General features: G+C 37.7%; 1 protein-coding gene across 4 annotated transcripts in view; it reads left to right on the forward strand.

The window, feature by feature from the left end:
• Nucleotides 1-250: 250 nt before the first annotated feature.
• PICALM (phosphatidylinositol binding clathrin assembly protein) overlaps nt 251-24,085 on the forward strand; it is a 72,171-nt gene continuing 48,336 nt past the window's right edge. The window contains exon 1 of one of the 4 annotated variants that reach the window (XM_050903465.1): nt 251-500. In XM_050903465.1, the coding sequence (XP_050759422.1) occupies nt 371-500 (130 nt within the window). In that variant the 5' untranslated portion in view covers nt 251-370. The remainder of the gene's footprint in view (nt 501-24,085) is intronic. The other 3 variants (XM_050903473.1, XM_050903486.1, XM_050903480.1) reach the window with 3 other exon arrangements.

Below are 24,085 nucleotides of genomic sequence, written 5' to 3' on the forward strand. Positions count from 1 at the left end.
GTGCGTGTCACGTGGGCGGGGCGCCGGGGAGGAGGAGGGGGGGGTGTGTGTCACGTGATGCGGGCGGCCCGGAAAGATCCGAGGAGGAGCTCCGCCGCCGCCATTTTCCTGCGGCGCCCAGCGTGTGTCCCCTGTCCCCGGCCGAGCGGAAGGCGCGCAGGGGGAGGGGACGGCGGCTGGGGGAGGGGGGTGGGAGGAGGAGGGGTCCCTGCTCGGGTGACAGGTCCGTCCCTGAGGGCGGAGCGGGGGCCGCCTGCGGCACGGCGGGGTGAAGAGTCCGTGCAGCTCCATCCCCTGGCTAGTCCTCCCGTCCCGGCCCCTGAGGAGGGAGCGGAGCCGCTCTCGGTTCCAGCGCCGCCAGCAACCCGCCATGTCCGGCCAAAGCCTCACCGACCGCATCACGGCGGCGCAGCACAGCGTGACCGGCTCGGCGGTCTCGAAGACCGTCTGCAAGGCCACGACCCACGAGGTCATGGGGCCCAAGAAGAAGCACCTGGACTGTGAGTACCGGGGAGGGATGGCGGCCGAAGGGCTTTCCCCGCGCGTCCCGCCGGGCTCCCCCCTGTCCCGGGCTCCTGTGGAGCGGCTGTGGGGCTGCCTCCTTTCCCATCGGCCTCGCAGGGACGTGAAGCCTCTTCAGGCGGAGGAGCTCTGTGTGTTTCAGCATAGGACATTCTCCTGGAGGGGGTGGGGGGGTGGGATCGGGGACGTGGCGATGGAGAGCTTGGAGCGGCAGTTCGGTGTATCTGCTCTCCAGAAGGGGCCTTAGTAGCTCTTCCCTATGCACAGGGCCCTGGAGAATGTGAGCTCCTGAAGGACAGGACTTGTCCCATAACCCTTGGAGAGAGAGAACCACGAAGGCCAAGCAGAGGAATGGGCTGTAATTTTCTTACTAATTGATCTCATTTGTATTTTGCTAGGGCAGCACTCCCCTATTCTGTAGAGGAGGTGCAGGAGTTTTAAGATGGAATAGCTGATCAGTTATCTTAATTCTTTCCCAGATAGTCTACTAGGAAAAAAAAAAAAAAGCAGCTTCTCTATCATTCTTGTAATTCTTCCACAAAGAAGAATATGTGAAATGAGTGCTTGAGGGGCTGATCTCTCTCAGTAAGGGTGTTCTTGTTAGTCTTACCTTTCTAGTCTGTCTCCTTCACTTGGGAAGATGGGCCTCAGAGGAATTCTTTAGACCGTCAGTACCTGAGCTTAACATCCCGTACAGGGACTGGCCATTTTTCAGCTTCTATTAAAAACAGATCCAAGGTGGGAAGGCTTAAAAGGTTTTCTATCAACTCTGTTCCATCCAGGTGATTATGAAGAGAATGATGAGCACTGAAGTTCCTATTAGTGTGTCCCCCACTAAGCTGTAAGGTCACAGGACTGAGGATGTTCTTGGCTTGAATACCTGATTATCTTGCATCTATTTATTCTAGGCCTTTTAAGGACCCTTCTCTCCCCTCCTCTCCCCCCCCTTCACTTCCCCCAATATGTAACGAAAGATACTGGAGAGAGATGTGTGGCTATGCCTTCTGTATGCGTGCTTTCTCCTTTCCTCCCACCCACGTCTGTGAGGAGAAGGTTGGGTCTTCATGTGTCTTGAATTTGTGCCTTCTGAGTTGCTCCATATCCAAACGAGGAGACCAGATGATAGTACTAGGATTAATTGTACTGTAGTTATTTCTTCCTTCCACCAAAACATGTCTGACTTAAAGGTTTAAGAAATTCTTGTTCTTTGAGTACCCAAGAGGGATGTGATCAATTTTTTAGGGTAGCCCCAGAACAGCTGCCTCAGTTTCTTTCTGGTGTTTCCTCTTCCATTTCATCTCTTGCCTGAAAACTGAGTAGCAGCTTTATTATTTTTGGTCAGCCCAGGGTGTCAGAAGGCTGAGGAAATCTTTGGGCTTTAAGTAACTTAGTCTCAGGTAGAGAAAACACCTTGTCATATGGCTTATGTATGAAGTCGTGGTGTACTGGATTTCACACAACAGAAGGGAGGCTTTCTGGAAAAAAAACTTTGTCAGGTTTAGCCTGGAATAGTGCTAAAAGTACAGTTACAGTAATAGGGCATTTAGCAGCTGAATTATTTCATGGTATAAGCTTTATGAAAAAGAACATCAAACTGACCAGACAACTGCTCTTCAGACTGGCGTGTGTATACAAGGGTGGTGTTCTGAACACAGTTGCTAGGGGCCATCCTAATTGAGACCTATAGGATGCTGCTGTAGAAGGATGCTTGAACTTCCTTAGAAAGCTATCTGGTAGTTGCTGGATGAGGAGACCATTTCTGTATTTCTCTTGTCTACTCTAGACTGTCAAAAGTCCCAGTTCCTGCCTCTTTCTCAGAGAATTCTTTTATCAGAGCAAAGCAAACTTGGTTTTTTAATTGGTTTTACTACTAGTCACTTTTTTTAGTGGTTAAAATAGATTATGGGTAGATAAGTTTTGCATGCTGCCCCTAATATGTTTGTTAGGAGTCTCTGTTCCTGGCATCAGGAAATGACACACAGTTTCGTATTTTGAAAGTTTTCTTTGTTCATACCGTTTATGGTTATATGTTTAAAAATGAATGCTTTTTGCACAAGCTGTGACTCAAGCCCCACCTCTGAATTATTTGCACATATCTTCCTTTTACAACAAACAGTTAACCACTAGGTAAGTCCTATGAACTGACATCTCACTGTGAATGACAATTAATATACCAGCCTTCATAGGTGGCATGCTTCTTAAATGTTTTTCTAGTTAGTGCTTTTTGTGATAATGACAGTTAAAACTTACTTTGTTAAAGGTTGTGTCCTGGATGAGTTGATGAGCTGAGTTTTCTAATACTGTTCTGATATGAAGTCTTAGTTTTGTAGCATTTTCTGTGACCATGACATACATTCTTGTTAATGTGGTATTTGTGTTGCTTGCACAGATCTCAATATCTCTGACTGTCTGGTTTCTGAAATTTTTTATTAAGCCTGAGCCATCATGAACACATTTAAGTAGCTCAGCCTCATGTTAACTCGTACAAATGTGGGAAATCCAACATAGGTACCCGTGCACATGATTATTCCTATCCTTATTTATCTTGCCGTTGACTGTCTATGGAGTTCCAAAACTGAAGTGCTCCCCATCCTAGGCTTGTATATTCCCTCTGTATTTCCCTCAGTGACCGTTACCTTAATAATCAAAGAATGTAAAAAGGCATTCTTAGCCAATAATGATAAAAATATAATCTACTCCAAAGAACATTCTTTTTCTTCTGTTACAAAACTTAGTTGCTTGTTGGGTTTGAGGAAGAAAGAATTACAATTCTAATTTACAAGTGGACATGGCTTATGATAGGTAGCAACAATCATCTAATGGTCATGCTCTTGCACTCAGGATATGCTTTTTCTCCTGTTTTGGAGGTCCAGTCTTACAGCTGGGATAAGGATTCTCTGTTTTGTAATCTAGGTGCTGCTTTTGTAATGATGGATTACTTGTTTTACAGTAATCAGACAGGTTTAATAGTCTTGAAACCCTCAAAGCATAGTTCATGAAATTTCTTTTACAGAAAACCTAGTTTCACTAGGACTTTGTCCTAGTTTTCACACCTCTGAGCAGCGATAGCTCAAAACTGGTTCGTGGATTTAATGTGTACACTGAGATTTATACAACCCTTTTTTGTGTTTAGCTTTTGGTTGCTGTGTTCGGTACTGTATAGTGGTGCTAAGAACAAGTGCTTTAGGTGCTGGAAACTTGTTGCCAGGTTTCACTCTTTTTTTACGTGATTCTAATAGGAGGAGTGTGTGTGCTTGCATATGTATGTATGGTGGATAATTCATATTAGGAAAACCAGAAGATACATAGTTAATGCCAAGTCAGAAGTTTCACTAGGTCAGTTCAGTGAAACTGCTGTAGCAGTGATATCTCAGTAGCATAAAAGTGTGTACGTGTGCATGTTGTGGAGTGTAGTTAAAACAGCTTTGATGTGAAACACATTTAGGGTTGGGTTCTTGAATGAGTATGGCATAGTAACCCTATCTGCTTGTAGCTAATGGAGTAGTGCTCTTTAAAGGAGAATGTGGATGGATGGCTTGGAAGGAAGTTGCAATGCTGTAATTATCCATTCTTAACAGGAAATCTCTCTATAGTTATGCCAGAGTGTAACTTCCTTGACTTCTTATTGTGAAGAAAAGTCTGTGTTTTTAAGGAAGATGGTAAACCAGCACTCTGCCCTGTGTTGTGTAGATGTTTGTGAGAAGCTATGTAAGTGAAAGTAAACTTAATTGAGCTTGTTGGGAACTTATTTCCCATGTCCCTGGTGTCAGCTGTTTTGTTTTTTTCTAGAGGCTACTATTAGTACAAATAAAAGTCCAGCCAAAGACTTGCTTTATGTCTGTGCTGGGGACAGCTTCCATTTCCAAATGAGACAGTACGCAGAGGGTGTCTTGCAGAACTGAGGGACGAGGATCATTGCCTTTCCTTGTATCTCACAAGAGATTTGTAGTAAAGCATTTTAAGTGCTTGCCTGCCTTTACATACTGAAGTGTAAGTGGGTTGTTTCAGTGATGCGGTGAGTTAACTCCTGATGTCTGTGGATACTACTGTGTTCTCCAATAGAAATAGATTATCCACGTTCCTTTTATGGTATTGTAGTACTTCACCAAATTCATATTTTCTTTCTGGTTTTGGCAGGATTACCTGAAGTTTCTCGTGGCTTTGCTTCCCATTTTATAGTTGACTTAAATTTCCGGAGGCAATCTATTGTTATTTTTGCTTAGAACTGTTCTGTGTAACTGCAATTATTTCAAATACAGATAATTGCATTATTACAACTTTCTTTTGAAGTATTCATTTTTCTCTCTGAGTTCTTCCATGATTCCTTTATCATTTCTTCCTTAGCCAACTTTTCCTAACTTCTTACTAGAATTCCTTTGGAATATTTGTTTGTGCCTTTTAGTAGAGTACAAGAACTATGATACTGCTCTAGACTGCCAGAGGGCCAATTTTCTACCACAGCTGCTCATTTGCAGAAAGAATAGCCATTTAGTTCTGCAGCTGTTGTTTTATTTTACTTAGCCTGAAGCAGTATTCTACTTCGGATGAAGTAAGAGGCAGGAACTAAGGAGGAGAAGCTGTAGGACACCTGCAGTCAGCTTACTGTGAATCTTCATACTGCCATTGTCTCCCATCAGCTGTGGTTATTCAGGTGTCATGTAACTTTGGGCTATAGCTCTAGTTGTGATTTTTTTTTTAATCTTTTTTTTTTTCTTTTTAATGGTGCCGTCATCTCTCATATCTTCTAAAAGTGATGCTTGGAAGAGGCATTCTTTTGCAGTTCAGCCTGTGACCTAATGATCTATTTCAGTCTTTAGTTCCTAATCCTGAGGTCAGTTTTTGATCTGTAGATGTGAAAGTTTTAAGCTGTTCCTAGTGACTTGGCTCACAAAGTAACACTAGTTTGCATAATAATACAAAAGAGATGACTTATCCAACATGGAATTTAAAGCTTCCCTTTTTTGCTTTGTGTATGTTGCCTTATGTAAAGTACATGATCACTAAGCTACTGATGATGTTGGGAAAGTTCACTTATAAAATGTTACTGACATCTTGCTCTCCCTGGAAAATGCAACACATTTTCTGAAGCAGACACACCTTTTGTATTTGAAAGCTTAATTTTTTTAACAGCCTTCTTTAAATTTAAAGTTTCTCAATATCTTTAAAATCTTTCCATTCACTAATTCTCAAACATCAATTACTTCTTTAAAATTAGCCCACTGGTCTACTACTGGTCGGATATGCGCACTTTTATTTTCTGTAAAACGTGCAGAAGTGGTTCCTCAAGCATGACAGAAGAAGTCAGGTAAGTATTGTAAATGACTTGTTTATAAAATCTTGAAGTCCTGTAGTGGGACAGTTATTAAACATTTCCAAATAGTTCATAATACAAGTATAAAACGATAATCTCAAGTATGTGTTCTTACTTCTGAGTACTTTAGCAAACTCTTCTGCTGCAGCAATGAAAACTTTTCCTTGTGTCAAAGAACTGGGGTTTTTTGTCCGTCAGTATTTGAGTTTAACCATTTAGATTTCCTGCTGGTTGAAGTCTTAATGCTAGAAGTAGTTGTAATTTGGAGCTGAATGTTATCTTGCAAAGGCTTAGGTAGGAGAGAGATTTTATTACTGATTACGTCTGCACCGGATTAGAAGTAAACAAGAAATAACTGGCCAAAAAGCTGCAACCAAGTGGAAAGGAAAGAAGCTGATGTTGATATAAAATTGTTGGTTTTTGTATTTTTCTTGCTCTTCTAGCTGTTTTCTCCATTGTGAAATGTGATCGTGAGCAGGCAGGGTACGAACTTTTGTTAACTAAGTATCCTTCTAAACTCGAAGTAGAAATACTGTTGTACTTTGGATTTCACCCCTAGCTTTGCATCAGAGCTTTATCAATTAGCTGGTAGTTTCTAAACCTCAAAATAATGTTCATAAATTCAGTGCTAACTCGTGGTACTCTCAAGTCTACTAATGGCAAATCCAAGTTATATGTGACAAATCAGGTATTGAGGTTTGAGAAATTAGGGAAATAAGCTGTATTTGTGTGAAAATAACTTAAGGAAGTTAAGCGTTTCATAAAGACTTAACAAATACACTGGATTTTCTGATTGTGACTAAACATCTCCTGTGTTATTTTGCTAAAGGAGCTTTATTAAAGTAAAGCTTATCTGGATCATTTGCAGTATTAAACATGAGTGAATTAGGCTTTTGTAAGTTTTACCTCAAAACAGAGGGTGTAAAATAACAAGATCTACACCAAAATTTAACTTGGGAGTCTCAATTCTTAGCATGGAGCATCAGAAAATTTACTGAACAGTGGTGGCATAAAGGGAAATCCTGTGGTTTTATTTTAATTCATGTCATGACATATACATGGTCTATAAAATAAAAAATACAAAAGGTGGGTTTTATACTTATTCTGAGCTCTCCTATATAATTTCCTTCAGACCTATGTTAGTTTACTGAGGAAGAGCTCTCCACATCAACCCCTTTTTCCCTTTCTCCTGAAAAGACACTTTTGAAATCTTCACTTAATGTTCTTTATTGCTTCTTCCCAAGCAAGCAGTCCTTCAGTCACAACATCCGTATGCTCTAGCAGCGATGCCATTCTAGCAGCAGTGATTCTTTTGCTTATGTAGGAAGTGATAAGTTTGCACAGGTTGAAACTGCTCTGGTATTTCACATATTTACTCTACATATGGTACTTGCAATAGCATGTAGCTCAGCTATTCCAGTTGCCAACCGTGTACTATGACATCAACAAAGTATCTCTATTGTTTGTAACTTTTGTCAATTTTTAATAGTTCATTTAATACAATTTAAAGCACAAATTATGAATCCTTAATAACACTGTTTCCTAGACAAATATTTAGTGTATAAAAAAAGTTTTTCCACATTAATAGCTTGTAAAAACTGATTTTTTTGTTTATCCTGTTGAAAAAGGTGATAATGAAATTCATATCATTCCTCAATTATAGTTTTGTTCAAAAAAAACCCCAACAAAACAAAAACAACCCACTGGTATTCAGTTGCGTGGCATAAGTTTCTAAAATTACAATAGTAAACTGGATTTCAAGATCCAGAGTGGATAACATACAAAGTTTTAGACTAAACTAAGGTTACAAACAGAAGTAAACATGTTTTAAATTTTTTTTTTTTTTTTTTTTTAGATTTTTCTATGCCTTTAATCTGGCAGTAAATCCACTCAGAGGAGCAATGTGATTTGTTGCTCTATCTGCCAAATCAGAAGGTTGAGTGTCTTGGCTATCAAAAGGTAGAAGTAGGTGTCTTCATGTTCTTTGGTATTCTTATGGGCTGCTTGTAACTTGCTTTGCTCTTGGCGATGTTTGGATTCTTTTGGGGTGGATAATGAGCTGTAATGCGATATGGCCATTTTTCTGTACCTGTCTCTTGCTTTTCAGGTGTGTGCTTTTTTGTTTTGGGTTTAGTTTTGTTACGTAGTGTTGTTGTCCCTCTTTTCACCCCTTCGCCCCCTATGTTCAGAAATCACATCAGCATTTTACCTACATTTGTTTGCGGTCGCACTTGGTTTATTTAGCTGATATCTCCGCTCTTGCTGACAAATGGGTTGATATTTAATTGGAAATCGGGTCACACTTGAATTTGATTTATCCACTTCCCTTCCCTGCGCCCCCCCCCAGTATTGCCATCATAGTTGCAGCCATCATTGCAACCTATTTCCAACTTTATGAATTTTTCTGATCCACAACTCTGTGTATTCTTGACCTGACCTCATTTTGATATGAAATGTTAAAAGTTATTTAAACTATTGTGATGGTTAAGTCACCATACTGAGAATGGTGGTGTAATTTGATTGGATTTAATTGCCTGTCCCTTTTTCTATTTGCCAGAAACCATTGGTGTTCATTATTTAGCAAATATACTGTTATGAAGAGATTAAAAATAACTTTCATTTAAAAATCAGTCTGTTAGGAATATTTACTTCATTACGTATAGCAGCTACATACAGCTGTAGTTCACAAAGCAATTCTTCATTTCTGTGTTGATGTAAAGCTAGCTTCATAGAGTCTAGCTTACTCCTGAAAAGTCTTCATCTTTTTCTTCTGTCTTACAAGAGGTACTTAAGTTTAATATTTACATAAGTGATTATGTCAATTTGTAAGTTTTAGGGGTGAAATTCAGGTGTTTTACTTGCAATTACTTCTTACTCATCATGAGCTACAACTAGTGCTGTTCAAATCATAGGTGCAGATAAACAGGAAAAAATGCCTTTCTGAACAACATCCTTGTGTTCTTTTGTCCTCTTGACAAACCGAGTTTGTTTACTATTTAGAAATAGACTGTAATCCTTAGGTAAATTTTAATTTTGAATTAATTCTTAGGGTGACAGTCCATGTCACTTTGCTTTCATTGATATAGACATGCTCTAATTAGCTGGTTTTTATTCAAATTACTGAATTTGGATTTATTATCCTTTTAAGAAAATTTTCTGTAACTTATCAATAACCTGTGTTAAATTCAATAGGAGTTATTTCTCCCTGGAGTGCTTGCATTTCAGTCATGAGTGTCACAGTACAGCATTGCAGAACAAAATTTAGAGTATCAAAAATACACATGAAATGGATTTTAATCATAGGAATGAAAGAAAAGTCAATGGAAACCAAATATGAATATTTTTGCATTCCTGAGCTGTAGTTATTTATAATAAGGATATGAAATGCATAGTAACTTGCTGCATTTGATTAGCTGTCTGGTGGAAAAGCTCAAGATGCACAACTCCTAGCTGTAAACTGTTTGGAACACAGGGACTAGCACACTACGTTGTGCTTTGGGGGAAAATGATGGTCTGGATACAGACTTTTATATTTAAGTTCATGATAGTTAATAGAGAGCTAGCTCAAACTTTCTTCCAGACCTGTTCAATTGGAATGCTTTGCCACAACAGTAGCATCATTAAGCCTATCAAATGTAATTGAAGCTAAAACATAAATTAAGTAAACTTCCTAGCAGATTACTTTGCATTAAAAATATGGAATACTTGTAGTTTGTTTCAGTGCTGAATTTGGCATGTAAGTGGATGGAAATCCAGAGGAGCTTTTGTGTTAGTTCTCAAATACCAGGGAACAGCACAGTTAGTTCAACCTCTGATGTTTGGAATTGCATTGTTATGAATTTGAAGCTCTTGCATTTCCAGGGGCTGATTTTCTGTTTTGTTTTGTTGTTTTTTTGCTTTTTGTTTACACACAGTTATTTTATGAGGAGACTTTCTTCAGATTTAATTATCTGTGAGTAAAATACGGTGCATTAGAAGAGATACTTTTGTCCTTATTTTAAACTGTTAATGAGGAGCCTTTGTAGAGCGGAATGTGGTCAGCCTCTTGGTATGTAGTAGGGCTGACACAAGATGTTATAACACCTAGTTTTACTATAGCTCCATATTCTTTTTAGCTCTCTGAGGTTTTAACCAGTGAACAAATCTTACTTTGAAGCAAATGGAATAACTATATTTTGCATTGTTAGAGCTTTTCTTTATGAAACAATTCCATTTTAAAGATAGAATCTGGCTGAAGTCATCTTTCCTTTTACTGAGGACCAAAAGGCAGATGTTATTTACTTCTGCGCTTGGCTTTAGTTTATCTTAGAGGCTGTTTGTGATAGGGACCTGTCTTTGTGCATGGTAAATACAGAAATTCCTGTCTGAAAGCTGTGGGATACGGAGGAGTTCTTTCTGTGTACAACTTCCCTTACCGGTCCAGTTTCAAACTTACAGGTTTGAAGCTCCATGTTTGCTCTTAACTTTGTGAAACTTGATAACCACATGGTCACTAATAAAGTGCTCATGAACGATGTCTAAAACTGGGGGATGATGGGAAGAGCTGATCTGGATTTATGAAACTCAGACATAACAGCATTGTTGTAAGAGGGTGAGTTCCCCTTTGTAAGGTCCTTTGCTTTATCTACTGAAAATAAGTAAAGCTTAATGTATGGTGCTGGAAAATACAACTTCATTTTCACTCTCCATGTTCAGTGAAGACCATTCCTGCTCCACCCTAACCTGTGTCACAGTATATTTTAAAACTTTCGCTCTGAGCAGCTTTGACATGGGCTGTAAAGGATGGTTTTGATCCTTTAGCTGTTGTGCCCTTGTAAAAGGGTGCTATTCAAATGTGCGTTGAAGCTGTACTTGGGATCAGCTAGGATGAGTTTTGCTTGCTCAGGGAGCTCCAAATATCTCATGGGAGATGTTATTCTAAATTAAAGAAGGAAGTAAAAGCTAAATTAGGCAGGCATTTCTAACATTTCTATTAATAGCATGGAGGATTTTAGCTGTTCCTTTACTTGACTGCCTCCCTTCATGGGAAGAGCTGCACACTTACAGTACATGAGTGTCAGTTGAAACAGTTCTGTGAACATACCTGTGTTTTGATGGGGGAGAAGTGATTTTTTTTAATTTTTTTTTTTCCTTTGAGCTCCGGTGCTCTGTTTTATCCAGTTTGCTAATATTTCATGTCAAAATCTGATCCTTTTTTGGCCAAAAGAAAAGGTATGAAAGTGGCTGTTAGTGACAAATCTCCTTTAACAAGTTCACTTTAAGTGCAAAATGTGAAAGAGATGATATGGAATTGATGGGGCTTACATTAAAATGGCTGCAAGAAGTATGCTAGATCCCAGGTATCTTGAATTTTAGTTGCTTAGAAAAAAAATGGTAATTTAGAAAGTGGTGACACTTTTTTAACGAAAATTACTAGACTTTTGATGTCACCAAATATGTTAGCATGGAAGGAGCAGCTTCATGTTTTTTGTTATGCTGCTTTCTCCTGTTCCTTCTGGGAAAACTGAAGATTAGTCCCACTTAAGAGTAGACAGAAGTCATATAGAGATGGCTGGTATGTAGAAGGCCTTTCACATAAAGAAATCACTTGTGAGATTTAGGGGAAAGAGCAAGGAATAGAAGGAAAGCAACACAATTTCATAATTTCATGTCTAGAATTCATTTCAGACTTTATACTATCATCTCAGTCCGCATGCTTTGTTACGAAGCCGACTATTTTTCTTTCAGTTTTTCAGCATAGAGAAAGATAAATCTCAGACACATTCTGCAAAACTGTGTATTCAAACTGTTTTGTATAACATCAGGGACTACAAAACTTAGCCTGTTTGATCTCTGAGATACTAGCCCAAGTACCCGACTGTGTAAACCTGTGCTGTCTTGTGTGATTTTCTGCCAGTCACTTTGTAGGAGAAGGTTGGTATTTGATTTTTCATTCAATGATAAATATTTGAAGTTTGAGGATTTGCTGCTTTGCACAATGGCATAATTTGTTAGGAATTTTTTTTCTTTAAGAAAACGCTTTGTATGATAAGATAGGCAAATAATTTAAATTGCTTGCCTCCTTGGTCTGTTAACTGAGATTTGGTAAGGAAAGCTTTGCAGCAAGCTTTGGGCAAGTGTTTTTGTTGCCCCTGCATTGTCAGTGGGGAGAGAACTCTTATGGTAAAATCTTGAGGGTTACTAGTTTGGGGTTGACCAGCTTCTTTTATAGAAACTACAGAAAAAAAAATGCGTTCCTCAGCAAAACTCCCCCATGAAATCTGTGTTTTGTTGCTTATTAGCAGCCTGATTTTCTTGACTTTGCCTTATTTTCCCCCCTTTTCCCCTTTTCCCACTTTTGTTGGGCTACTTATGTCATGGTTTATAAGCTCTTCAATCAGAGCTACAGTTTTCATTAAGACCTGTTAAGCTCCGTTTAGTCAGCTAAAACAGTAAGCGATCATCTGACAGGGCACTGCTGTAGGTATTTCCTGAGAGATCAACAGAAAAGTAAGATACACAGATTTTTCCACACAGAATAGGAAATTTTGCATAGCTGGATTGTGGCATGATGTGTGTAAAGTTTATTCATAGTAAGAATCTGGGCTGAAGCCTACTATCTGAGGAGTTTTACTCCAGTGGGTGAACATCGTGCTATTTATAAGGAAAAGCATATAGCACTGTCTTGTAATAAATAGTACTAATTAAAAACAAAAAAATCTAAATAATTTGGACTTCCTTCTGTTTCTTATGTGCCAGAAAATGCACCACTTATGTACTGGGCTTTTGATACTTCCTATATTAAAATGAACTCAAATTACTTCAAATCATTTTTGCATCTTTATGGTGTTGGAAGAGCATGATTTAATAATCATACCCTTTTAGGATATGGCTTAAACTTCTTTGGTGTTAGGTGCAAAAGTTTCCCAGATTTTTCCCTTTATCAGGTTAAACTCCCAATTTTTGCTACTCTGTGTGAATATAGGAAAAAGCAGTTAAATGTGGTGTATTGGTTTTTTTAACCAATATACTGCAGGGCCTATAATAGATACTGTTGCACCGTTAGAATCTCTTTGACAGTGCAGCTTATTTTGTACAACAAGCTAGCATGAACTCTTGACAAAAGAAGGCGTATTTCCACAAAATGATATGTCTGGGGTTTTTTTTGCCAGTAATTAACCAGACAGCCCTTTACTGTAGGTGAAGCTGTAGAGGACGGTATCTGCCAAGAAATATGTCCTACCGTGCATTTAAATGTTTTTACAATTACATTGAATTTATTGTCCTATATAATTTCTGGTTTGCTGGGGACAACAGTACCATTAGTGTGCTGCAGACATTACACAGTCTGGGAGGCTGCATAGTAGGAGATGTGTTTTGACATGAGTGCTTTCCAGAAACTGGAAGACCTTTGATGTAGAGGAGGTCGTAGTCCGACCAGAAGACTTCGCTGTGTTGAGGTGGATATACACATCTTCATCTGCAGTTTCAGCACTGATAGAGGTAGGCGAGTACAGAGGCATAACTCCTTTAACTCTAATACGTTTCCTGACAGCTCCCAAAGGCATTCAGGAAAAATGTGCTATTCTTGCTCTGAATTAGATTCTGTTTAGAAGGAAATCTAATTTCCAAAGTCTTATTTTAAAATGGGAGAGAATAACAGATACTACAAACAACTTTGCTAGAGTAAGACTTTTGAGCTAGTGAAATGAGACAAGTATTGAAGTAGGAAAACCTCAGATCAGGCGGCTTTGGTTATTTCTTTGGTTTTGTCTATTAAACTGTCTAATTAAAGATGCAGCACTGCCGTTCAAAGGGAAAAAATGTGAATTACATGTGTATGATTAGTTCTAAAATAACAAAGATCGTGAGAATTTTTTTGGCTTGAAAATCTGTTTAGTGAGGTGTGGTGGCAGGAGGTCAGACTGGTGTTAACGCTTGATGGTGGTTTCAGTTTCACTGCGCTGTAGAATAATGGTACACCACTACTACAAAATTACTTTCTGATGCATCTTTTAGAATAAAGTGATGTGGAAGTTAAACATCTAAGGAACACCTAAATTACACTTATGTGAATACTTTGTATATTTAGAAGATACATATATTTAGATTTAGAAACTGTGCTAGAGGTGTTCACTGACAAAATGTGCTGTGCATGATGTCAGGTGTGTTTTCTCTGTTTGTTTTTCTGTAATGCAGGATTAAGGAAGTCACAGATGTTGGAAGGTGGCATAGGCACTTTGGCTGCCTTTGGGTACACTTTCTGACAGGTTTGATCTGAATCCCATATGGACCAGGTGAGCTCTGGGACTGGAAGCTTTGAAGACAGGCCATTTAGCTTTATCACAAACGGTGGCATCAACAACTATGGGACTTTCTCCCACTAGTTGAGATCAGGAGTTCTTTGCAGGACTGAGGAGGGTTAGATACTGAAGTGAACTCTAGTTACGTTGAAGGCCCACCTTCTTCAAAAAAAAAAAAAAGCCGTCTTGCTGCAAAACAACTGTAGAGTTGTGCTCATTGAGGATTTTTTGTTCTGCAGTGTCTGCTGTTGACAAAATGGTTTCTGTGTTCCAATAGGCTGGGCTATAATAATGTTACTGTACCACTGCTAGCAAGCTGCCAGGTAAGGGCGTTTGTTAGTACTTTGCATGAGTCTAGGAGGTATTCCAGAGCAATCTGCAAGGATTGGTTGCATGCTATTGGCAGTACAACAGCGGCTTGTACAGGTGTTTCACAAGTCTTGTTTTTAGCACACGTCCATTAGCACAACTTCTTTTTATTGTATGGAGGTGTAACAGCTATGGAGTATTTACAGACTAAGTTCCTTTGGAGCAGAAGGAAAGGGCTATAAGTGCATACTATAACCAAAAATTTGCAGTATGCAAAGGCAGATGGCTTGGGCACTATTCTTGTCAGAGAGAAACATAGAGAACAGCATGATAACATATTCAATGTGTACATGGTGATGAAGAGACCTGAGGGTCAGTGTCTTTGGCGTCACATACTGATCTCTCTCAGCTATCTATAAACCATGTTATGTGCCTTCTCAGTGCACCTTAAGGTAAAATTACAGGATAAACTTGCACGTATGCAGACTGTTTGCTTGAAATAGCTTCATGTTTGCAGTAGGAGATAAAAGTGGTGTTAAAGCTATACAATTGTCGAAGTAATTAGTCTTCATCAAAATAGAAACATTCCACCTAATGCAGCTCACTGTGCTTCCATCCATCCACTGTGTATGACTATCCACACTATAAATATTATATTGGTTACTTAAATATTTATTATAATATTTAATATAGTAATTTAATATTATACTCTAATATATTAAACTTAAATATTTATTTCAATATTGAATCAGATGGCTGTCATTCAAAATCAAAGCCTGCCCGGCCACCTGTCCTAATGTAGTCTCAAACAGCGCTGCTCATACAGAACCCTTAAGGTATGTACCTGCTTTCTAGCTCGTTAGAACCTAAAGAAGTGGATGCATCCTTAAGTGTTTGCAGTTGTGTGTTCTGAAAATACTGACTTAATGTTGAACAAATAACTGTGCATAATTTTATTCATGAATGCATTGAAACTAGCATATGATCAGTGAAAAAGAATATTTGTTTCTCCCTGGTTTAAACAGGCCAATGGGTTAAATACTCAGATTGAATGTACTGCTTGTGCAAGAATTGTCATGTTAGTTGGCTGATACAGGCATTTTTCATCTTGTAATCAAGAATCACCTTTAGAATATGATTCATAGGCTCATTATTAAGCACGTTTGTAAAGATAGGATCAAGGCTCTAAGTTTACAGATATTTTTCAGTGGGAATAATGTGCTAGTGTATGTGTGGGAGCTAATACTTATTTTGGACTAGATTTCATGATAAGATGCTTTTAAAAGGTACTATAGGAATTGAATGTAGAGCAAAAGTGTTCAGTAGTTTTAGCATGTCTTGCATATTTCTCAGCCTTAGGGTGCTGAAGCATTAGTTGATTTGTTGTCTGGTTTAGAGGAAGAACTTAAAGTCTTCTCTTAAGAGTAATGCAGTGTTGATAAAACTTGGAACTTTGCAAGGATAATGCTTTAGCAGAAGAAGAATACTTTGCTACCTGAAAAGCTGTCATAAGAAGTGTTACTTAAATTAGAGGGGGAGAAAAATCTTACCTGTATAAGTAATCTTATACATCCATCTCTTCTTCATATGAAATACAGGCAATTAGAAGTTCACAAACTTTTTGAAAATTGCAAACAATGTATACATGGTGTGCAGGAAGAAAAGTTTGACAACAGTGTTTGGCAGAAAATTGTTTATCTTTGTGACCTGGATCATTCATGCTGATAGGTCCCCCCCTAGTTTAAATTTGTTAAACTTGGTATACATGTTTCAGTTAAATAATAGTGTTGCATGTGGGAGATTGTAATTTTTGAGAGGTCTTTCAAACTGCTACCGTGGTATGTAGAAGAACAATGTTATCGCTTTGAAGTATGAAAGAATTCAAAGTCAGGCTTTCACATCCTCAGCCAAGACAGTTCTAGTGAGCCATGGATTATCTGGTGTAGGCTGAGCTGACAGAAACCTCCACTGGTATGACCATTAGTTGGGGATCGCTGTTCACGTTTTGTGCCCAGTATAGCTGTGGACTCCTTTTCTTTGGACTTTTTAGCTTATATTCATTGAGCATGACTTCACCGTATATAAACAACATCACTATATAGATGTGCTTAAAAACTGTCTCTGCATGCTGGATTTGTAATAAAAATGTGGGGGTTTTTGTCCTGGAAAGAGCTTATAACTCTTTAAAATGGCATACCAAGAAAGCTGTGATGAGAAAAACACCAGCAAAAATCCCTAGTGGAGACGTAGCTCATTGTGTCAGAACACTTCTTTTGCAGAAAGATGTGGAATCACTGATGGTTATTAATCTAAAGAATTTTTTGCCAGTGTGCTGCATCCACTCCAGAGATCCATAACCTTTAATTTCATAATAATTAACTTAAAAACATGCCTGTCTAAAAGGGGTGAAAATTATACTGGGATGGCTCAAACATTAACAGGCCTTTTTTCTTTAAGCTTCACAAGAGAGGTAATTGTGACCAGATATTTAGTACAGTTATTCTTTACAAGAGGAAAGGAATGCTTTTTTTTAAATGAAAACTGTGCTAAGGAATATTTGCTTACATTAGTTGAATTCAAATTGGCAGGACCTGGTAAACATCTTCTAAAATGAAATTTCTTATTCTAGCTTAAATAATCCCTTAAATTTTTGGCAGCTGTGTAAGAAAATGTGAATACTGAAGCACAGCAGACAAAATGGAATTGTAGGGAGAGGAGAGGACCTGGAAAATTAATCTTTAGACAGATATCTAATATCTTTTAGATACTTTTGTATTGAGTAATATTTTAAGATTTTAACAAGGATAATTCTCTCCTGTTACAACAACTGATCTTGATCGGTGCAGGTAACAAGCGTGTTTTTTCACGTGTTTTTTCTGCATGACTCTCAAACTAAGTAGTGCATGGGAGAACTGCTTCAATACAGGCTGCTTACATCATTTTGCCATCAAATTGGAGGATATTTAAAGTGGAGAATATGTCCGTATCTGGTTCTAATGATGCTTTTTATTAATATGTTATTCCAACATAATAGTATGTTGGAATACACCATGTGTTAACAGAGAATAGCATTGTGCTGGGAATGTTTGCAGCTGCTCTTCTGACCAAGATTAGAAGACAAAGTTACGCTGATAAATTGGAGTAGTACTCCTTGAATGCTTGCAAGTGCAAAGTTCTAAATGGGTTAGGAAAGTGTCAAAGTTGAGTATAAAAGGATTATCTGAAAGTGCGGGAGCACTACAAAAGGCTTTGGCTCATTTCATTTTCATTATAAACCACCAATGTGAGGCTGCAGGAAAGATGGACGTCCTTCCATCTGTCTATAGAAGAATGTATTCTGAGCCAGAAAGTTGTTTCCATTATATTTGGTGCTGGGGAGCTTCAGTATCCAGCTTGGGACACTATTTTTTTTTTTAAAATATATTAGTGAAACTGTAGAGAATCCAGAGGAGATCAACTGATTTAAGAAGACTGGAAAATTAGGAAATATTGAAAGAAAAATATTTATTTTGTTAAGAAAGTAGATAAGAGAATAGCGTTTTGCCATTGTGTTGATGGCTTTTATGCAGAGGGCAGATATTCTGTCTCCACTGAGAAGGACAAGAGGAAGTTCCTTTTTTAATCTGCACCATAACATCAGGCTTTTGGGATATAAGGTAGGTCTAAGGAAACTTGGAATTATGGACATGTGGAGTAACCACTGAAGGCCAAGGCAGACATCTTTGGAGAACAGCGGATGACTGTAGTTGGACAGTTGAGTAATATAATAGCTCATTGTTGCTGAAAGTGGGAGGACTTGTCCACTTCCCTTTTTCCTCTTCTTTTGCATGTCATAATCTCCTCTTCTGTAGGGGCTTTTGCCAGTTTTGGTCTTCTGTGAGCCATTTTTTATCTTGTAGGACAATGGAAAAACTATGCGGGGTTGCGTTCCCTCGTGTATTGTTCCCTGTCATCCCACCCACCACCACTTAAGTTAGGTTTTTTTTTTTCTTTTCTGAGCAATTAATATGGTTCGGAGAGAGGTACAACAGTGCTGGCATAACATAAGCAATGGAAGTGTGTGGCTGTTAGCAGGTAGAGACGGGAATGGGACCACCCTGTTTTGTGTCAGTGAGCTGTCATGAAAACATACCCTTTGGGTAATTATGTCTAAGATGAAGCAGGGGAATTACATGTTAACTGAGGTCCTTTCCAAATTTTATTGATTTCTGTGATTTGATAGCGATTGAGATATGGTAGGCTGAACCTAGGTTATGAGGGACTTTGAAAATAAAGTAGCTGGTGTTTGAAATAATATAAAGGGTAGTTAGCTGAGAGAGTCAGAAGGAAAGTGTAATTTAAGGCTCACTCTTGCTTCCCCATCGATGGTTCTCCTAGACTGTTCATGTAACCGTCCTCACCTGTTCTTATGAATTTGTGTTGGTCTAAAAAACTAACTTACGTGATGATGTGTTAAACTTGCATCAAGATCTAGGTGAATTAAGCTGTGGTTTGTATTCAACTTGAAGAGTAGAAATGTTGGGGGAACGAAGGAATGAGTTAGCTTGTAGCAGTAGCCACATAAGCCAGATCCATTAGCTCCAAGTTTGTTCAGTCGTGAGCTTGATAGCCTTTTCCTTATACAAAAAGGGAGACAAAGAGTCGTAAAACTGAAAAAGCTGGTTGTCACTGATACTGGTTCCACAATTGGATGTCTTTGAGAATTTGTTCCTCAGAGGGATCCAGGCTCCAACAACCTATAAGTTTAGTCAAGACTATGCAGTAGCTGAGCAGAGTTTAGCAAACCTGGTTGGTCTAAATGGACCCATTTCAGATATGGGATTAGAGTAGATGACTTCCAGAGGTTCTGCCCAACATGAATTATTTTATAACTCAGTGATCCTAAATATATATAACTTATTTTATTTATTCTGCTATGATGATGTGACAATTCAGATTACTTTCTTAAACTGAGTTTAACAGAATACCAGCAACTCCTTTTGTCTGAAAGTGTAATGTGATGATGCTTGCAGGATGAATGGAACAGCTTAAAACTGTCATTTTTTCCAAGGAGAAATGTATCTGATTAGATGAGCAGATAAGAGGAAGGATCATGGTGTTGGTATATTCAGTTTCTAAACTGCTCTAACTTGTTTATGTGCCGTCATGGTACACTTAACACTTGTGTAATTGTGCCTGTAACTGTTTCTGGATTAATGAGACGAAAGTAGTTGCAATTAGAGTATTGTATTTACAATATGTGGCTGGAGCTTTTGAGACAAAATTTAGCAGTATTTTAATGTTAGCCTTTAAAGTGTGATGGGGGTACTCAGCAAGTTTAAAGGTAAGAAATGATTTGGGAAACAATGTTCTGCTATGTCTTGAGAAATTGATTCTGTAAAGGTAGCTTAGCCAGACTTGTCATTTCCGCAGTATTTGTAACTGTGGAGAACTTTGAATAATCATTATGAATGGTGGATCAAAATGGTAATTTGGCACCTACCTGTATGTGGGAATTAAGATAAAAAAATTAAAAAAAAGAAATCTTGTTTATCAGTGTGACTTGCTTATTGGTTTTTGAGTTGCACTTCCCTTGTTTTTAATTTCTTTTACTGTTTTGTTTATTGATGCTTTGTTTGCTGATGAGTTTTGGTAGACAATCCTAATGTTACTCAGAGAAGTCTTCGTTGAAGCAGTTGTCCAGCTGAACCTGTTCTTACTCTGTTTTTCACAGAATGTATCTTAATTGTTTTTTACAGTTCTCAAACATAAGAAGTAAAGGTTAGTCAAAGAGTTGCCGTAAATCTAGACAGTTAGAGATACCTGAGGCAATAATACTGAGTTCACAGGGTTACTGATAGAGATTTAAAGTAGTTTCGAAGAGTTGCAATTAGAAATTGCAGTTTTGGGTAGGAGAGAGAACATGATAGTCTTATTTGAATTGGAAGAAGAAGACAAGATGCAACTTGATGAAATGAAAATATAAATTGTTGGCTGTAGTACAAGTTATTCTACATTATATTAAACCTGCCTTCTGCCTTTTTTATCCTACTTATCTAATATAAATAAGATTAAATCACATTCCTTTTTAAACATGGAAAGCCCTGAACAGAGTGGGTCTTCTCAGATTTCTTTAACTCTTCCATAAATTATTTCCTGAGTCACTGTATCTAGCTCTTCGAATAATGTTGTATGCAGAGGAAGAATTTTCAGCTGGAATTTTTATTGTTAATTCTAAGAAATGTGTGGTCCAGATTTCCCTGTCCCCCTTTTGAGGCGGCTTGAGTGAAGCCACCGGGAAGTCTGCTGTAGAAAATTCCTTCTAGTAAAGCAGTTTGGTACAAATGGGTTTATTCAGAAGAGAAACAAAACTAAATTTAGAACAAATATTGTTTCTGGCATATTTTGTTTTGAACTGCAAATGTAGGTATTTTCTGGTAATTGTGAAAACATTTAAGTATCACTCAGTTTTCAAATACATGCTGGTTATATAATATTCTTCTGTCAGATTAAATGTCATTTACTGGCTCAGACTGAAATTTAACATCACTCTCTTTCTAGCTTAATCACTTAAGTATGCCATTTGGGGTTCTTTGTTTTGGCACAGGCTTCATTTGCAGTTACCAAATGTATCTCATTGAGGAAGAAATAAATTTTTAAAAATTATCAATTTTGCATTCTTGAATTTGTGTTCAAAACTACTTTGATTATTGTTTTTAGAGAGATTGTTTGGTTCTCTAATGAAAATTACTTATTTACATCTGGGAACTTTCTAATCCTATTTTCCATATTTAAATAAGGACATCACCTGTGGAAGAGGTGGGAAATTATTTAGAAATTTACCATCTGCATGCATTAAGTTATCTGGGTTTAAAATGTCGGTTGGAATGTGTAGAATCAGATTTGAATGTGTCAGGGTTCACAGTCATCAGCACTGTTAATCTGTAGAAGTAGATTTTAATATTAGATTTTACAGCCGACCTCTGTATTTTGTTCTTGTTTTAGTGTTTCTGATTTCTTGTGTTTTTTATGGCACAGCTAAATCCTCTAGTGTTTAAATATTGAAAAAGAGTACCTGTTAAATGTTCTCTAAACTTTTTCAAGGGGTTTTGCTAGAATTCATAAACTTTTCAAATAAAACTGGTATGTATTTGTGAAGTAATTTCAAGTTTTGGAAGTTTTTTTGAAAAATATATTTTTGAAACTGGATAAAATTAGAATAAGAAATATCTTAAGTGCTTGTTACCTTTGTAATCAGCTTGTCAAGGTGAGTGGAAAAAATAACCACCGTAATCCAAAATATTTGTTGTCATCAGCAGCCAGCTGAAAAACTCTTCTCCTTGATACTTGATATTGGACATTTGAAAACAAGGGGCTATCTTGACTTGCCTTCTGTTCAGGGTAGGAAGATGATCTGTTATGGAAATTGGAGGAAAACAACACTACTAGAAAAAATATCTAATATAGAGAGATTAGGTAATTCTAATCTTTCATGTTAGACTTCACACAAACCACCCAGGCTAAAAAGAAATTTTTAGTTCAGCAAATGACACAATAAAAACTGACCATGGAAAACTCTGCAGCTGCTGCAGTGTGTGCCTAAATTCAGTTTCTGCTTCATTTGAGATTTGCTGTCAAATGTTCCATTAACTTAACTGGAGTGTCTGTTTGTTTGTTTGTTTTTTCCTCAATAACACCTATTTTCCCTATTGCACAACACTTTTCCATGTCCTCCTGGAAAGGAAAGATGTGGCGGGCATGTGTGCCTTGCCAGAACCTGTGATGGGACTATTTAAAATCAATGTGGTTACATAGATCGTGTTAGCTGTTTTGGGGGGTGGGGGGAAGTTAATCCCGAACCCGTAAAATTTCTTTAGAAGTAGTAAATTAAACTTTACACCACCACTAGTGCTTGCTGTAACTGTATTCCTAACACAAAATCGAAGGAGGGAGTTTTTTGTCTAGCAGCAAACTTCCTATCGGTATAAACGCCATCACTTCAGATCGTTAACCAATTTGGTGCAAATTTGCTGACTTCTGATCTTTGAAATTTTTCACCAAATTCTTAAAGACAGTTGACAGCGTTAGCTGCTGCTGCACTGTGTGTCATTATGTGGAAAACAGTTGTGTCTCTGCTAACATTTTCATCCACCCCTTGGTAATGCCTTACCTGTGGAACTGTCTAACAGATGTTTATATTCAGCGTTTGCATTTCAGTTAAGATTACTTGCCAAATGAGGGAACACTTCACATTTGTTGCTCTGTTCCAGTGATCAAATATTGGTCTAGAGTGAGAAGTATTAACACAAGAAAATGAGACCCTAACATAGTGGAAAGTGGTATAACTTGGGAGTTATAAGATATGAATTGAAATCTAGACAGCTCAAGAAGGGAATTGAACTTGAGTCTTAGCAGAGCAGATGCCTATATGGTGGTTTTATGTTTTGGGTTTTTTTGTTTGTTTTGTTTCAGCTATTGGGTTAAGTGGAGACACCAAAATTTTCCTCACTGTACGTGATTTTCTGAAGTGTAATAAAATGAAAGTGTTTCAGCTTTCAATGTTCGGTCTTGTGGAGAAACTGCTCCCCTAGAGGGAAAAAAAAAAATCCTGTATCAATAGCTTTTTAAATCTCAAGAGCTTTACTGAAATCCTTTTGTGTGGCTGTAGGTGAAAGGGGAAAAGATTGATCATAAGCAAATGCACACTCTTGGGTAGAATTAAATATAGACACTGTCCCATATTCCACCATTAATGATTAGCCACAATGTTCCCTTGTGCAAGTGGAATGTCAGTCACTAGCATGTTATCTCTTCAGTTTGAAAGCTAATCCATACGCTAAATGGATTGTGTTTTATTGAACTTCTCTATGTGGACATAATTTCATAAGAATAATTACTCAACTCATTCAATAAATGTTTTATATTTCCTTTTATATTTAAAAAAGAAATGGCTTTGCTATGTGTTTTGGCTTCAGTTATAAATTTACCAATTAGGTAAACTTGATCTGATGCATACTTGGCTTATACTTTGGATCCATCAGTATGTATTTAAATTCTAATAATAATTTTTGGCTTTCATCCTGTGAAGAAAAGACGAAGTGTTAAGGCAAATGAGAGCTTCCTGACGACTTCATAGAGTTTGTTGGGTAACTTCACTTCTCCTCCTGGCATGCTGAACTTTTGGTAGTTTGTATTTTAGAGTATTTAGATGCTGACTATTCTGGAAGAGTAGGGTATTAAGAATTTTTTGTGAAAGTTTTAATTTGTGTGTGATTATATATGTATCTCTTATAGTATTTTTCTTGTGTGGACATTGAGTTTATCTGAAATAAAGCAGAACGTGCTATCTGAAAAGTGTGTAGTCTATTCGGAATGACCTTTAAGCTTTGACAATACCTTGTGGTAGGGCAGAGATACGTAACATGCACATCTGCCCAAAGGTAATGATACAAAGAAATTAGCTATTTGCTTAATTTAATAGGATGGTACTTTAATAATACTTTAAAAAAAAATAATCAAAGAACTATTCATCTATAGGGCTTGTTATTGGGTATAGCTGTCTAAATGTGTGTTTGTGGAAGATCACAGAATAAATTGGAGACTGGACCTGGAGCTAAGTATGTGCATATTCTGAATATATAAGCTCAGGCTGTTAACATATGGTTTACTTGATTAATCATCT

This window comes from Gymnogyps californianus, chromosome 1, assembly GCF_018139145.2.
Source record: "Gymnogyps californianus isolate 813 chromosome 1, ASM1813914v2, whole genome shotgun sequence".
Lineage (NCBI taxonomy): Eukaryota > Metazoa > Chordata > Aves > Accipitriformes > Cathartidae > Gymnogyps > Gymnogyps californianus.